The sequence below is a fragment of the Octopus sinensis genome, linkage group LG12 (assembly GCF_006345805.1).
Source record: "Octopus sinensis linkage group LG12, ASM634580v1, whole genome shotgun sequence".
Taxonomy (NCBI): Eukaryota; Metazoa; Mollusca; class Cephalopoda; order Octopoda; family Octopodidae; genus Octopus; species Octopus sinensis.
The window spans coordinates 78,898,799-78,915,423 of NC_043008.1; the positions used below are offsets into that span (position 1 = coordinate 78,898,799).

The 16,625-nt window shown below is 35.9% G+C and overlaps 1 protein-coding gene across 2 annotated transcripts in view; it reads right to left on the reverse strand.

The window, feature by feature from the left end:
- LOC115217952 (membrane metallo-endopeptidase-like 1) overlaps window positions 1-16,625 on the reverse strand; it is a 227,942-nt gene that overhangs the window by 176,449 nt on the left and 34,868 nt on the right. For both annotated transcript variants that reach the window (XM_029787671.2, XM_036508066.1), the window contains exon 3: window positions 1,010-2,257. In XM_029787671.2, coding sequence (XP_029643531.2) covers window positions 1,010-2,257 — 1,248 coding nt within the window. The remainder of the gene's footprint in view (window positions 1-1,009; window positions 2,258-16,625) is intronic.

A 16,625-nucleotide genomic window follows, 5' to 3' on the forward strand; every position in this document is an offset into this window, starting at 1 on the left:
TCTAGGAACAGTTTCTTTGAGTACCATTCAATTTTTTCCACATTCAGTTGGTCCACTTCATCAGTTCCAAGGTACAGCTCTTATGAATTTCCCTACAAATACAGAGTCACGAGACCTGCCACATTCTCAATGTCTTGCAGCCTGAACACCACCTTGATCTTCTGAATCCAGGCAATAATATCTTTCTTGTCACAGAAGGGTCTGGTGATATTTCTACTGATCTTTATTTTTGTTGACATATTGTAGAAAAAAATACATGAAGGCTGAATTAGCTTAGGATATGAGGAAAAAAGCACAGTTCACCTACTTCACAAATTCTCTCACAGCATAGATCCTTTCCAGCTGGAATATATCTGTAGGAGCCTCCCCATCTAACGTCTGGCCAGAATCTAATGGAAAATTCCTTCAACTCACACAACACACATCTGTCAAGAATGACACCCCCAAGACAAAAGAGGCCCATACTAGTCATGCTTCCACTCATGTGACTTCCCTCACTCACTCCTTCTGGCAAGACCCCTCGGCCATTCACATGATGTCACTGACCCCTATAACAGCCCCACAGTATGCTTTACAATAAAATCATGGCCTGGATCCCATTATTGATATGCCAGCATTAATTAATTAAAAATAAGGCTTTTATGATTTTTCAATAATATTTAGAAAGTTACATGCTTTTTTGTTACAAAAATATTTTTAAAATTCAAATGTTCTTGATTAATTAGAGAGTTCAGTTGTGAAATAAATTGACAGTACTTATTTTGTAATATTGATAGCAGTATATATTTCATAATATTGCTAATAACTAAATTAAATCATTTACTAGCATAAAATTCCATAATCATTCAATCATTACACTGTTATATAAGATTTTTAAAATATTAAAACATTAAGTTAAGGAAAGATGGTTAATTAAAATGATGAATGCTAACAGCCTTAATAATAGAAAAAGTTTAATTTTGATTTCTGTTAATTTCAACAATTTCTGTAGAAAATACGTATATCTTACCAACTATCAGGCACTCATCTTCCACACATTCATTATTCAATGGAGCATTTGTGGTTTGGATTAGTGATGTTGATGTCATTTCACTGGGGTTTGTGAGGTATTGAAGATTATTAGTTGTTTCAGAAATATTTAAATAAGAGTTCATGAAATTCAAAGAATTATTTTGTTGTTGATCAGCTGTGTTATTCAACTCAGCAAGAGTAGATTTAGCAATGTTTGAAGTTGAAGATTCCTCACCAAGAAAGAAATTTGAATAATTAAGATTAGATTCAGTTGTGAAAACTGACTTTGGAACAGAAGGGAATGTTGATTTTCCTTCTATAAAATCAAAACTTTCATTGAATTTTTTACCAGAGATTTGGGATATATTTAAAATTGCTGTTAGGTTTAAACTTTGAGATGAAATATGATCCATGTCAATTCTCTTTTGGTAAGAATTGTTCCTGTTTCTTTCAGTGTCACCAGAAATAGATGGTGTAGTTATAGTTGCAGAACTGTCGGAAACTGGAGTAAGAATTGAATTAACAGGTAACTGTTCAGGTGAGCTAGTTGAGAAGACAGGTTTTGATTGTTGAATTGGAGTAAGCTTAAATATGGAAGTCACAAGGGATAGAGAAGATGTAGAAATTATTGATTTGGGAGGGGAAACCATGAGAGTAGATAAAAAAGTAGAAGTAGAAGCAATGGTAGTAGTAATTGGAGTAGTAATAGTAGTAGTAACAGCAGCAGTGGTAGGAGGTGAAGGAATAGTTATAGTAGTGGTGGTAGTAGTAGTAGTAGTAGTAGGAGGAGGAGGAGGAATAGTTATTGAAGTAGTAGTGGTAGTTGTGGGAATAGTTGTATCAGTAATCACAGAAGAAAATACTGGCTGTTTCATGGAATGAGGAATGGATGTAGACTGCAAATATGGTGTAGTTAAAGTAAAGAGTAATTGCTTAGATTGTGTTGGCATTAAAGAAATATTTGGAGTAGAATCAGATAATGTTTTAGATGTAGATATTGGTCTCCCATTAGGTTTCTGTTGAGGAAATTTGCTTTTATGTATTGTATTTCCCTGACTCCCTTCTTCAAAAGGAGGAATTTTGTGTACAGTAAACAATTTTTCTGATGTGGTCCTCATTATTGGAACTTCATTTTCATTCTCTGAAGGGAATTTAGATTTCCATCGATTTTCAAAATAAGCATTCATTATCAAATTTCTGGATTTAGCAGAAAATGAATCCGGATCTTCAAAATCATTCTTTTTCTCTGTGAAATAACAAAAAGAAGGCCTAAGTTTAATCAGGTAGCTATCACATTCCACTTCTATGAAGTGCTTACCATCAAACAATTGCTTGTCATCTTTCTGAAGAAATAAATACAGTGGCTCACCTTACAAATATTTTTCATATGTATATATACATACATATATATAAAAAGGAATACAAAAAATGAGACAAGAATGCAGAGCATCCAGACAGTTAGATGAAATAAAAAAATGACAATAAAACATCCAGACAGAGGATGCAAAAAAGGGACAAGAACAAACAAGGACAGGTCATTCAGAGTTTTCTTTCCTCAGTCGAGTTCCAGATTATCTTTGCAATTTCGGCTGGTGATACTTGGAATTGCTCCAATCTGGCCAGCCCCAAGGAAAAACTAAGCTAAGAGCACTAGATTCCTTGGAAGAAAGTAGCAAATGTATACGAAAGCAAGGGTGGAAAAAACGGACATGTGGTACACAAATACAAATGCAAATAACAGGACATAAACAACAGGTGTCTTTCGACTAAGGACGAATTAAATTAAGCTGGCATGTGTGAGAGTGAAGCCTTACAGCAGGGACATAAGAGATGACAGGTATGGGGAGAAATATAGATGTTGCACGGATGGTAGTTGAACCAAGAAAGAAAGGTCAGGCTTGGCTGAACACCAGTCATAGAGAGAGAGGAGAGAGGTAGAGGGAGTGGGATAGAAGAATTAGGGAGGGACACGAGAAAAAGAAAAGGGACAGAGTGAAGTGAAAGAGGAGGGAAGGTGAAAAGGAAGAGAAAGCCAGGAAATGTGAGAGAGGGGGTATGAAAGAAAGAAGAATGGAAAGAACGAAGAAAGTGTGAAGCGGCTGATAGAAAGAAAGAAAGAATGAAAGAATAAGAGAGTCGTACAAAATTTAGATATATGTATATGTACTTACATATATGAGACCAAAATGTGTGTGTGCCACCATATGTATATAAAAAGGAATGCAAAAAATGAGACAAAAACGCAAAACATCCAGTCAGTCAGATGATACAAAAAAGAGAAAACAAAATATCCAGACAGAGGATTGCATCCTCTGTCTGGATGTTTTGTGTTCTTGTCCCATTTTTTATATTCCTTTTTATATACATATGGTGGCATACATACACTTTGGTCTCCTATATACATATATATATATATATATATATATTATATATATATATATATACACACACACACACAATATGGGGGTTTATTTCACAGGTGATTTAAACGACTGTGTACACTGGGTGAGAGCCGTAACAGATTACCAGGGATCCAAGCTCATAACCAAGATGGGAGTTATGGAACCATTGTAGATTTCTGATATGGCGGATATATATTTGTTAAAGAGGATAACAAATGCTAAGAAAGACAAACATCTCAAGCCAGGGGCTAATGCAGTTTCACACCTATCCTTGAAAAATGCAGCTTTTTGAAAAAATTGTTTCGGATTCCTATGTTTTAGATGTCAGAGACTACAAATATGCAAAATAAAAAATAATTATGGACTAGAATCTACACTATCGGAAAGTTGGACTGTAAACTCTTATGCTTTTTTTTCTTCATTCCTTTTTTCTTTATTTCTCCAGTCCTTTATTTCATCGTTTCCTTAATCTATACCCTTCACATTCTTCCTATTTGTTTCCGATGACAGGATGCCCCATATTTTGGGGTATCCCAGAAACAGCTGTAAGACTTAAAATTTTTCTAATAGTAATAACATATATGACTTGAGATGTTTGTCTTGCCTTAGCACTTGTCCTCTTTAACATATATACATATATATATATATATATATATATATATATATATATATATATATATATATATATATATATGTGTGTGTGTGTGTTAGTTAGTTAGTTAGTTAATTTGGCTCAAAAGCAAATAGCAAGGCCATGTAGGGGGACATGGAGTTAAGTACAGGGTGGTGTTCATGTAAAGAGTTCAGGCCACTTGAGGTCAAGGGAGACTTTGAACAAAGTGGTCGTCGGCATCTTCACCATCTTGTCTGGCAGCTTGTTCCACGGATCCGCAACCCGGACGGAGAAAGCTCCTCTCAGTCGATTGAGATGAAATCGTCGCAGGTAGAGCTTTTCGGAATGACCCCACAGCCGACGCTCTGGAGCAGGAGTGAGGAACAGCTCTTTTGAGAGGTTACACTTTCCGCTTATGATGTTGTGAGCGAGAATGAGATCACCACGACGGCAGCGTTTTTCTAGAGAATAAAGGTCGAGCGTCCTCAGCCTTTCTTCATAAGACAAATTTTTGAGACCATGAAGCATGCAGGTAGCCAGCTTCTAGACTCTTTCGAGATGCTGTATGTCTTTGAGGAAATAAGGAGAAGAGGCTTGAATCCCGTACCCCAATATGGGTCTCACCAGCGTGACATAGAGTGGTAGGAATATGGCTGCTGTGAGCATTCCGAATGACCGTCGAATCAAGAACAGAATTCCGCGTGCTTTGTTGACAGCATGGACGCACTGGGCTGAAGGATATATATTATACATATATATATATATATACATATATATATATACATATTACATATATACATATATACATATATACATATATATATATATACATATATATATATATATATATATACATATATATATACATATATATATATATATATACATATATATATATATATATATACATATATATATATATATATATATATACATATATACATATATATATATATATATATACATATATATATATATATATATATATACATATATATATATATATAATATATATACATATATATATATATATATATATATATATATAATTAACTGTTATCGCCATATTAATATGGCAGTCTTATAGATATAAGACTAAAAGCTGTCACTGATTAGCTCCATGAGGCCATTGCCTTAAGATACGAGGGGCGTTCAATAAGTAATGCTCCTGACCCACTTGCAGTTGTTTGATCTAGCTGAAATTTTGCATGTGCACTTATACCTCTATAGATTAAGTGGCGAATTACAGCTCTGAACTAATAGTGCTTTCTGATTTACAGGTGTTTGAACTGAGTCAAGTGTGAAATGGAGCCTGTTGAGTGTCGAGCAGTGATCTGGTTTTTGTATTTGAAAGGACGCACACCACGGGAGACTTTTGATGAAATGAAAGTAACTTATGGTGATGATGCCCCATCATATGACCTTGTAAAACGCTGGCATTGTGAATTCAAACATAGTCGGAACTCTGTGGAAACAGCTCCCAGATCTGGTCGCCCCTTCTGCCGTTGATGAGACGTCTGTCCGTCAAGTTGAGGCTGCTATTTTGGAAGGTCAACGCATAACTATTCGCCAAATAGCCCATGAGGTCAAGATTAGTACTGGGTCTGTGGAAACTATCATTCATGACCATTTGCATATGCAAAAGGTGTCTGCCAGATGGATTCCCAGGTTGCTCACACCTTTCCAGAAGCAAGAACGCATTGAGTGCTCGAGGATGAATTTGGAGATGTGCCAAGAAGATGAGTCAAAATTTTTCAAAAGACTGATCACACAGGATAAAACCTGGGTCCATCACTATGATCCATAGACCAAAGTCCAGTCAATGCAGTGAAAGCACCGTGACTCACCTCCTCCAAAGAAGGCAAGGGTGCAGCCCTCCGCTGACAAGGTTATGCTCACAGTCTTCTGGGACCAGGACGGAGTAGTGATGACAGATTTCCTGGCAAAGGGTACCACAATTACAGGAGCCTATTATGCTTCACTTTTGAGGAAATTAAGAGAAGCTATCAAAATCAAGAGGCGGGGCAAGATCAGCAAAGGCAACCTCCTCCTGCAGGACAACGCTCTGGTCCACAACTCGCGTGTCGCCAGATCAGAAGCACAGGCGTGCAGCTATGAACTCCTCCCCTTGCACCCTCTGATTTTCACCTCTTCCCAGCCATGAAGTTGATTTTGAAAGGAAAGCGTTTCCCAGATGATGCAGCCTTCATTTCTGAAGTCACGTCGTGGTTGGAGGACCAAGCTGGGGTCTTCTACAAAAACGGTCTCCAGAGCTGTATTAAACGATGGGAGAAATGCATAACTCTGGGTAATTCCTATGTAGGAAAAGACTAATAACTGTGCCAAGTGTCGTTGCTCTACTGCTATGGGAAGTGGGTCAGGGGCATTACTTATTGAACGCCCCTCGTAGCTATTTGACACACAAACTGTGTCCATTATAACCTTCGAACAGAGACTTAGAAAGACTTAGTAATTTTAATATTTCTATTATATATATATATATATATATAAATATATATATACATCCACACACATGCACCCCACATATATACACATATATATAAGTATGTATGCATGTATGTATATCTTTTATTTTTTATATAATTGGTGGTGCACTTAATTGGTGTGCCTTAATTTTAGCATAAAGTGGGATATAATGCATAAAGCTCAACCATATACTAAAATGCTTACAATATTAACCCAGAAATGAAATTTTTAAAAATAGTGGAACATGTGTAAAAAAATGTGTAGGAAACGAATATGAAAACAAAAATGCATGTAAAACAATGGGTGGGTGGGAGAGAACTTTGACAAATTCATAAGATCCGAGTTTTTCACCCATAACTTTGAGGAAAATTAATATCTTTTAGTGAAATTTTATATAAATACCTTTCAAAAGGCATACATTATGATTATAAAGAAATTTATGTGGAAAATCTTGGGGTGGCGAGAGGACTTTCGGAAAATTCACAAGATCCAATTTTTTCCCTCGTAACTTTTAGGAAAATGAATATCTTTTAATGAAATTATATATAAATATCTTTCAAATGATGTGCATTACGGATGCCTAATGTGCCGCAAAAGTGCACCTTTACCATAATTAGGAATCTAGAGAAATTTTTTCAAATAAATGCATTTTTGAAGGTGAGGTGCGAAACTGCATTAGCTACCTTTCTTTACCTATATTTTAAGATAACATTTTGCAGAAATATGTTTTCTAGAGTGTGGATTACATTAGATTGAAAATTCAAACAAGTTTGAAAAGAATAATAAGTGAAAATGCTAAAGTTATAAAAATTAGTGGTAACTAAGTCTGAACAGAAGAGCGAAAGAATCATACAAAATCCTTATAAAAATCACGTTAGTGTTTGTGTATGTGTGAAACAAGTAAAAGTATAATATTAAAACAAAATATCTTTTGCATACTTCTTTAAAATCACTGGATATATTAATCCCAGATTGCAGATTGAGCATATTAGGTCACCGTAATTCATTCATCAATAAAAGGATAAAAATTTTCCAATAATTCCGGTTCTACCCACCCACCCTTTTTCCAAACAGAAATAATGGTTTGCAGCATATTAGGGATCCATGCCGTTTAAAAGGTATTTATACACAATGTCATTCAAAAAAACCCATTTTCCTAAAAGTTATGAGGGAAAAACTCGGATCTTGTGAATTTTCCGAAGTCCTCTCCACCTACCCACCCAGTTGCTTTGTGTGCTTTTTTGTTTCCATATGTGTTTCCTACACATTTTTTACACCCGTTGCACTATCATTTTTTATTTCATTTCCAGGTAATATTGTAAATAACCTTAAATTTATATAGGGTGCTGTGCAGATATGAAAAACTGATTGCATAAACCACCTCTCATCTTTTAGACTTAGACATAAGGCCAGAAGCATATCCTTATGTGCTACTGGGAGCTCAAGGATAATAATATTAAATTTAGCATAAAGTGAGATGTAATGCATAGAGTTCAACCATACACAAATGGCTGATATGGGTGTAGACTATGTTGTATGGAGATGTATGAAATATTCAAATATAATGACAACTTAATAATAAATGGGATCCTAGGGTTTCGTGTGTTCATTAGATCAGCCATACCTTTAAATAGCCCCACTGTAACTTTGGTGACATCATTACTCCCTGTACCCTATCCTTTACAACTTATTCCATTTAATATTAAAACCTGATTAGTAATATGAATTCGTGACCCTTCAGCCCCTATAATCACTTCTATCTAACTAACTTTTCTGTATAGCTAACCTTTATGTCTAGATAACTTGTCTGTCTGGATATTTATTCTCTACCTTAATTCTTTCACACCTTTACATCTTGATAACTTTTTTGTCTAACTATTACATCTAGATGATGTAAAGGTATGAATTATAATACCCTTAGATTGTCTATGGTGTTTAGAACCTTATGGATTAAACCCAAAAATTGTACATAGCAAATAACCTAACCCCTTCCCCTGGGAGCATGTGTATTCCACTGGTATTTGTGTGTGTGTTTGTGTGTGTGTGTGTGTGTGTGTGTGTGTGTGTGTGTGTGTGTGTGTGTGTGTGTGTGTGAAATCTCAAGACAAAGCAGAGCCTCTGCATTTAAGGGAATGGATATGCTGTGTGTAACTTTCCTTGAGCTCACTGGTTGTCATGCCCATGCAGTTTCTTGTGATGCCATTGGTTGGTGTGAGAGTGTATCTGTAGACAACAACCCTTGAGAGGTATGAACCTCCCAGCAGGCAGCTGGTAGGATTTTGAGAATTACAGATTGGGGTTGGGGGCTGTGTGTGTGCATATTTGTATTTGTTGTAACATGTAGTGTTACAAGTGATGTTTCTAAGCTCACCTCCATATTATATGAGTTGAAAAGCTTACAATAATTGTGATCCCAGAGAAATGTTTCTTGACCAACAACTGGAAGTTGCTAGCTATTTTGATAGAAAATTCTAGGTTAAATGGATGATTAAATCAGATTATTTTTCTCTTTCTGATCCTCTTTGTGCCCATATATGCTAACTTCTCAGGAAATCTGCTCCTCGCTAATGCCTCATTGTATTATCTTCAATAGGGATGACCCTATTGGCTGAAAGCTTAGAGATTCTTCTGCAAATGCTTGAAACTAGGTTTCTATATGCAGCAAGTACTTACCCATGACAGTGCATTTGTATACCATGTTGAATCTTCTGCATCAGGCTTGCAGTGAGCAGTCGGTCCCAGACCTGCAGTTGCAGCTACTTGTTCTAAGATGACTAGTTAGAGAGAGGGATGAAGTAGTGCTATTTGCAGACAAGTTAAAGGCTAGGGTTGTATTACGTGATTGGTTCATGTTATTGTTACTCAATGCTGGACATGTAAGAATTTCACGTGGCATTTTCCAGGGTAACTCTCTATCACCACTCTTCTTTTGTTTAGCCTTAATACCTCTCTCGAAATCGCTCAATGATGTATAATATGGCTATAAAATGTTTGATAAAAATATAAATCATCTCTTTTACATGGATAATTTAAAGCTCTTTACAAAAAATGACCAACAACTACAGGGCTTACTAGCGATTGTTAAACAATTCATCAGGATGCATCAGGATGCACTTTGTCATCAGGATGACACCAGGATGCACTTTAGCCTCAATAAATGTGCAAAAGCTACCTTTATCAAAGGAAAAAATTACAGAAACATCCAACATTAATCTTGACCAGAAGAATGTCATAAAGGAGTTAGAACAAACGGAGAGCTACAAATATCTGGGGGTATTTGAAGGTGATGGAATCAAACATGCAATGATGAGAGAAAAGATCATAAGAGAATGTTATCACAGAGTAAGGGCAATACTCAAAACAGAGCTGAATGCAAGAAACAGGATTGAAGTGATCAATACTTTAGCCATACCAGTCGCGACTTACAGTTTTAATATCATTAACTGATCAAGTACTGAAATATGTAATCTTAACAGAAAAATACGAAAATTGTTGACAATGCATAGAATGCACTACCCTAAGGCAGATATAGAACGACCTTACTTGCAAAGAAAAGAGTGTGGCCATGAACTTTTACAACTGGAATCAACAATGAAGATTGCCACAATTGGCTTAAACACCTACCTGAAAAACTCTAACTGGATGTTAAAACTTATCTTAAAGCATGAAAACAAGAAAGCATCATACTCAGTAGCAAAATAAGCAAAGGAATATCTAAGTGAATTCCAAATACAAAATATCCCAGAATTAGTCATACAAGAAACAAGCACAGAAAAAACTAAGCATATGAAAACCCGTACTAAAACTACTACCTTAGACATTCATATTGATAAATGGCAAGAAAAACCTCTCTATGGCAAATACCCAAAGAGAGCTAATGATGCCAATGTTGACAAAGCCCTTACCCATTAACGCATAGTATCTTCTCACTTAAAATCAGAAACAGAAGGGTTTATCACAGCAGCCTAAGATCAATGCTTACCTACAAAGAGCTACCAGGCCAACATACCAGGCAGTAGCCCAACATGCTGTGTATGTAAACAACAAAATGAAACCACTGATCATGTTGTCTCCATGTGCAACCTTCTTGCATCTTCAGAGTATCTCAACAGGCATGATAGAGCAGCACAATATATTCACTGGGTATTATGCAAAGACCTGGACCTGCCCCATGATAAAAGCTGGTGGGAACACAAGCCACTTCCAGTGCTTGAATGTGATCACATCTCACTCCTTTGGAACGTCACCATTCAAACTGACAGAAAGATAAATGCAAATAGTCCAGACATTATATTGAAAAACTTCAGACAAAAATCATGCCTCCTCATTGATATGGTTGTCCCAATCGACATAAATGTATCTGTCAAGGCCTACCAAAAACTGAGCAAGTATAAAGATCTTGAAATAGAAATTGGCAAAATGTGGAACCTCATGAATAAAACAATACCTGTTGTCATAGGTGCCTTAGGATGATAGCAAAAGGGGCTGATCCTTACCTGGCTCAGATACTAGGAAACCCCAAAATGGTATAAATTCAAATGATAGTACTCATGGAAACTGCCCATATCCTAAGTAAAATACTATCTATGTAATCTCAAATTTTAAAACAAACTCATAATTTTCATATGTTTTCTTAAACATTCTCTAGAACAATACTATATGCAAAACCAAATATATGACACCCTAGATATAACACCAACTTGAACTTTGAACTTGTTGTCTCTTGCAGTCACTGGGGGCGACTTGGAGTCAACTTGTACAAATACAAAGCAAAAGTCAAACATATAATAATAATAATAATAATAATAATAATAATAATAATAACAATAATAATAATCTCAACAATGGCTGAGAAGCTCTGGACTCAAAGCAGAAACTGAAGGATTTTTAATCACAGCAACAGACCAAAGTTTTCCCACCAAAAATTACCAAAGTTTACCAAAAACATGTAATGAAAAGAAATACTAGTTACTGCAGGATACAATAAATCATATTGTCCCTGGCTTCCCAGTCCTGGCTAAGAAGGAATGTATTCACAAACATGAGAGAGTTGGGACCTATATACAGTGGAAGCTATGTCAACACTATGGAATAACAAAAGAAAAAGATGGTATAGGCATATGCCAAAAAAAGGTCAAAGGAAATGAGAAAGCAACCATACTATGGGATATGTTAATACACTCAGATAGAGAAATTAAGGCCAATATGCTAGATATATAGGGTGATTCAAAAGTCACCATACATAGAAAAAGTTTATTTTTTTATAAGAAACAGTTAAATAAAAAAACTGTTTCTTATAAAAAAAATAAATTATTCTTATGTATGGTGACTTTTGAATCACCCTGTAGTTGTCAGAGATCATGAAGAAAAAAAGTGCTTTCTAATTCAATACCAACAGATGACAATATTTATCTAAAAGAAACAGATTAACTTTCAAAATACAAAGATCTGGAAATGGAGGTAACTCGAATGTGGAGTCTAAAAACAGAAACAATTCCTATTATACTAGGCACATTAAGTATGATAACAAAATATTCAGACAAATACATAACAAAACCAGCAGGACTAACAAGTATATATAACATACAGAAAATAGCACTACTAGGTACTACACACATCCTACGTAAAACACTTTCAATACAGTAAAAATAAGAGAATCACAACAAACCACAGCACATACCCAAGTCACACAGAGCAGCTCTCGGTAGTGCAGTGAAAGCATGTGATAAAAATAAGACTCCTGAAAAATAATAATAATAATAATAATAATAATAATAATAATAATAATAATAATAATAATAATAATAATGGTGATGATGATGATAATAAATCCCTTAAAATTTGAAATAGGAAAAATTTGGAGTATGAAAACTGTAAAGGTCATACATTGGGAACAGTAAACAATGATATAGGCAAATGGCTGAAGGAGATTGGAATATAATGCCCTGCAAGGCTCCTACAGGAAGTTTGTCTCTTAGGGACAGCAAGGATTATCAGGAGGGGTTTGAGCACTTCAAAGGTTACTGTGGATAACTAAGGTTACAGGTAGTAACCTGCTTAAGTCCTATCAGGAATAAAACCAAATCAGAGTCAAACCAAATAATAATAATAAATGATAATTTATAAAGATTGATGTAACTCTTCATGAAGGTAAACAGACAACAAGAAGAGCACAATGTGGTTTGTAATAGATTGTTTATTTAACAGTTTGAACAATATTTCAACAGATCGTTTGTCTTCTTCATGTTCAAAATGTAAAATGAGAATACTACAGAAATGCAGAAATTCAAAATATAAACCAAGAAATTAAACATTCCTATTTTGATAGAATGAAATCATCAGTTTTCACTTTCATAACTGTTAATAATAAGGAGGAGGAGGAGGAGGAAGGGGGAGGAGGACATTTAGTCAAACAGCTTTTTGTAAATGTGATGAAATTCCCCTGTCATTTCATTCATTCATCCAGGGTGTGATGTTAGTAATTCACAAAAATATTTGTCCTCATGCATTTTGAGGACTAAAAGTGTAGTAGATTCAGAATATTTTCTGAGCATGTGCACTTCCGGGTTTTCCTCAAAACTGCAACTGTTTGATGTAAAATGTTCTGAAAGTTCTGTCAAACTACTGTTATTATGCCTGACATCATACCTATGCCTTTGAATTTTTTTGTTTAATTGTTATTTAATACAACCAACACAAACCAAGTTGTGTTTGGTGCATTCTGCTGTGTAAACCAAATGGGAATCTTTACATGCCGTACCTGTATAAATCATAACATTTCTGTTTTTCAAAAGCTAGTGTTGAGGTTTTGGACACAAAAGTTAAGTTTTCTAGAGGCAGAATAGTAAAAGTTATTTTGCAAACTCACATCATCCCACATTTACTTTCACCACCACTCTGATCATCCACATTATATAATTCAGTCAAATCTGAAATCCCAATTTTTGAGGATAAAATAGATTTGTACTTATGTAAGGGGAGTACTGGAAACATGCAAATGCTTTTGTACACTATTATGTCAAACACGGTTACAGTGAATCATGATTAAAGGAAATTGCAAATGATATGGCAAAAATTAGCCAGAAAAGTCAAACTTACATGCATAAAATATGTGATAGAGTTCCTTTAGTGATTAACTGGCACCGAAATTTCGCTGGCATTTCAAAGGTGTTACATGAAAGTTACCAGCATATTACAGAAAAATATTCTCATTTCAAACAAATATTCCCCCAGTCACCTATTGTAGCCTTTAGATGGAATAAAAATACAGGAGAAATATTAACCTTTACTTCTGACTCAAAGGAAACTAACACTGGAGTTTCTGAATTCTGTACCTTGAAAAACAGCCATAAGCCCTGTTCATTGTGCAACATGAGCCAAGTCAATTCCATCACAGATCATAACAGAAATAATATGACTTATATAGAAGGTGGGACGTGTAAAGATTCTCATTCAGTATACACAGCAGAATGCACCAGACACAACTTGGTTTATGTTGATTGTACAACATAACAATTAAACAAAAGATTCAGTAGGCACAGATATGATGTCAGTAGTTCAACAAAACTTGCCAAACATTTTATATCAAGTGGTTACAATTTTGAGCAAAACCTGTAAGTACACATTCTCAAAAAATATCCTGACTCTACTACACTTTCAGTCCTCAAAATGCATGAGGACAAATATTTTTGTGAGTTATTAACATCATACCTTGGAGGAATGAATAAAATGATAGGGGAATTTCATCACATTTACTCAAAACTATTCGACTAAATATTTGTTTCTATTTTTTCTTTCTTTTCCTTTTTTCTTTTTTCTTCCTTTTTCTTTTTGCCAGTTGCAAAATTGAAGACTAAAGAAAACATCCCGTTAAAGTGCAAATGCAGGATCTCCTCATTCAAACTTTTGAATTTGAATTTCTGTGTTCATTTTACATTTTGAACTTGAAAAAACAGGTAAGCTGTTGAAATATCATTTAAACCAATAAACAATCTATTTCAATCACATTGCACACTTCGTATTGTCTATTTACCTTTGTGAAGAGTTACGTCAATCCTATAAAACAATAATCATAATAATAATAATATATATATATATATATATCTTTCTCCTCCTCTCTCTCTCTCCATATAGAGAGACTTAGTAATTTTAATATTTCTATTATTGAAAACAAGTGGATGTATTCCACTGAAACTAGGTAAATAGATTCTTCGAACAGGGACAGTCAGTAGCGACACCTGCTGGGTCTGACTACGCTGCATTGATAAAGGGCAAATACCCTGAAACATGTCTGCAGCTGTCTGACTGGCAGGATGAAGCGGCTGACCTCCCCTGTTCGAAGGCTTATAATGGACGCAGTTTGTGTGTCAAATAGCTAGCTTGAGGCGGTGGCCTCATGGAGCTAATCAGCAACAGCTTTAGTCTTATATTTATAAGACTGCCATATTAGTATGGCGATAACTATTAATTTCCAGTAACGCTGCCATAATCTCCTTTAGAGAGACTTAATAATTTTAATATTTCTATTATATATATATATATATAAATCCCGTTCCTGAGAGATTTTGTTGCATGCAATCAAGCCTTATGCATAGCACTAATGGAAACGCACCTGAAACCGGATATAGCAGATGCGGAGTTACACATACCACAGTATGCTGTACTACGGACCGACAAGAAAGAAAGGAGTCATGGAGGTGTTGCTATGTACATCCGTGAGGACCTCACACCCCAGGTCCTCTTGTCATACTCAAACTCGGTGTGTGACACACTAATTGTACATATTAGGCAACTTGATGTAGTTGTGTGTGCTACATATCGCCCTCCAGATGCCCCAAGCCATGTGGGCAAGTTTGAAGACTGCCTTATAAAAATAGAAGAAGTTCTAACCACATTAGAACAACACATAAGTGTACTTCTTATGGGAGACTTCAATCTGCCCAATGTCAGATGGCCCGAGGGCCTTTCTCTCCCAGGAATGACAAGATGTGAACGAGGACAGGCGAGGTCCCTCCTGAACCTCATCAACACCCTGTACATGGAACAGGTAATACTCCAACCAACCAGAGCAGGTAACACACTGGATCTCTGCTTCACAAATGACATGGATCTCATCCATAATGTGAAAGTGACACCGACACTACTCTCGGATCACAACATGATAGAGCTGACCATGTACGGGCCAAAAGAGAGCACGGACATGCAGCCTACAAGAAACCCCCAGAATCTTTCCAGCTTGAACTACCATAAGGCAAACAGGAAACAAATTGAGAAAGAGATCCTCAAACAAAACTGGCCTAAATGTCTCTCCTCAACAGACATCGACGTGAAACTTCAACAATTCATGTCTGTAATGCAAGCCATATGCTACAAATGTGTCCCAGAGAGAAAGGCCACTGTACACAAGAACAAAATCCCTAGAGAGAGGAAAATTTTAATGAGACGGCGTACAAAATTTTCAAATCGCCTAAACAAACAGATTGAAAGCAGTGAAAAGTCCCGCCTAAAAATAAAACTGTTGGAAATCGAAAAATGTCTGCAACTCTCCCATGAAAAGGAAAGAGCAGACAAAGAAGCCTGGGCTATAGACAACATAAAATCTAACCCCAGAGCTTTCTACAGATATGCCAAAGAAACAGCTACGGTGCACTGTAGAATAGGGCCACTCCTCGAAAAGGATGGCACACTTACAGGAAAACCAATGAGGGTAAGTGAAATACTGAATGAGCAATTCAAGAGTGTTTTCACTCCACCCCTTGGGCATCTCCAAATCACCAATCCAACTGACTTTTTTACCACTGCAGATATAAAATCAGAGGCGGCGACGATAGATTACATCGATATAAAGAAAGATGATGTAATAAAGACTATAGATGAAATGAAAACAGACTCAGCTACTGGCCCCGATGGATTCCCGGCAATCCTCCTAAAAGTATGTAAGAGAGTCCTAGCAAGACCACTGCAGTTCCTCTTTCAGAGCTTCCTTGCAGCTGGCAAACTTCCAAGAAAGCTGAAGGAAGGTAAAATATGCCCCATTCATAAAGGAGGTAGCAGAGCGGAAGCCAAGAACTATAGACCTATCTCTCTGACCTCACACATCAGCAAGGTCATGG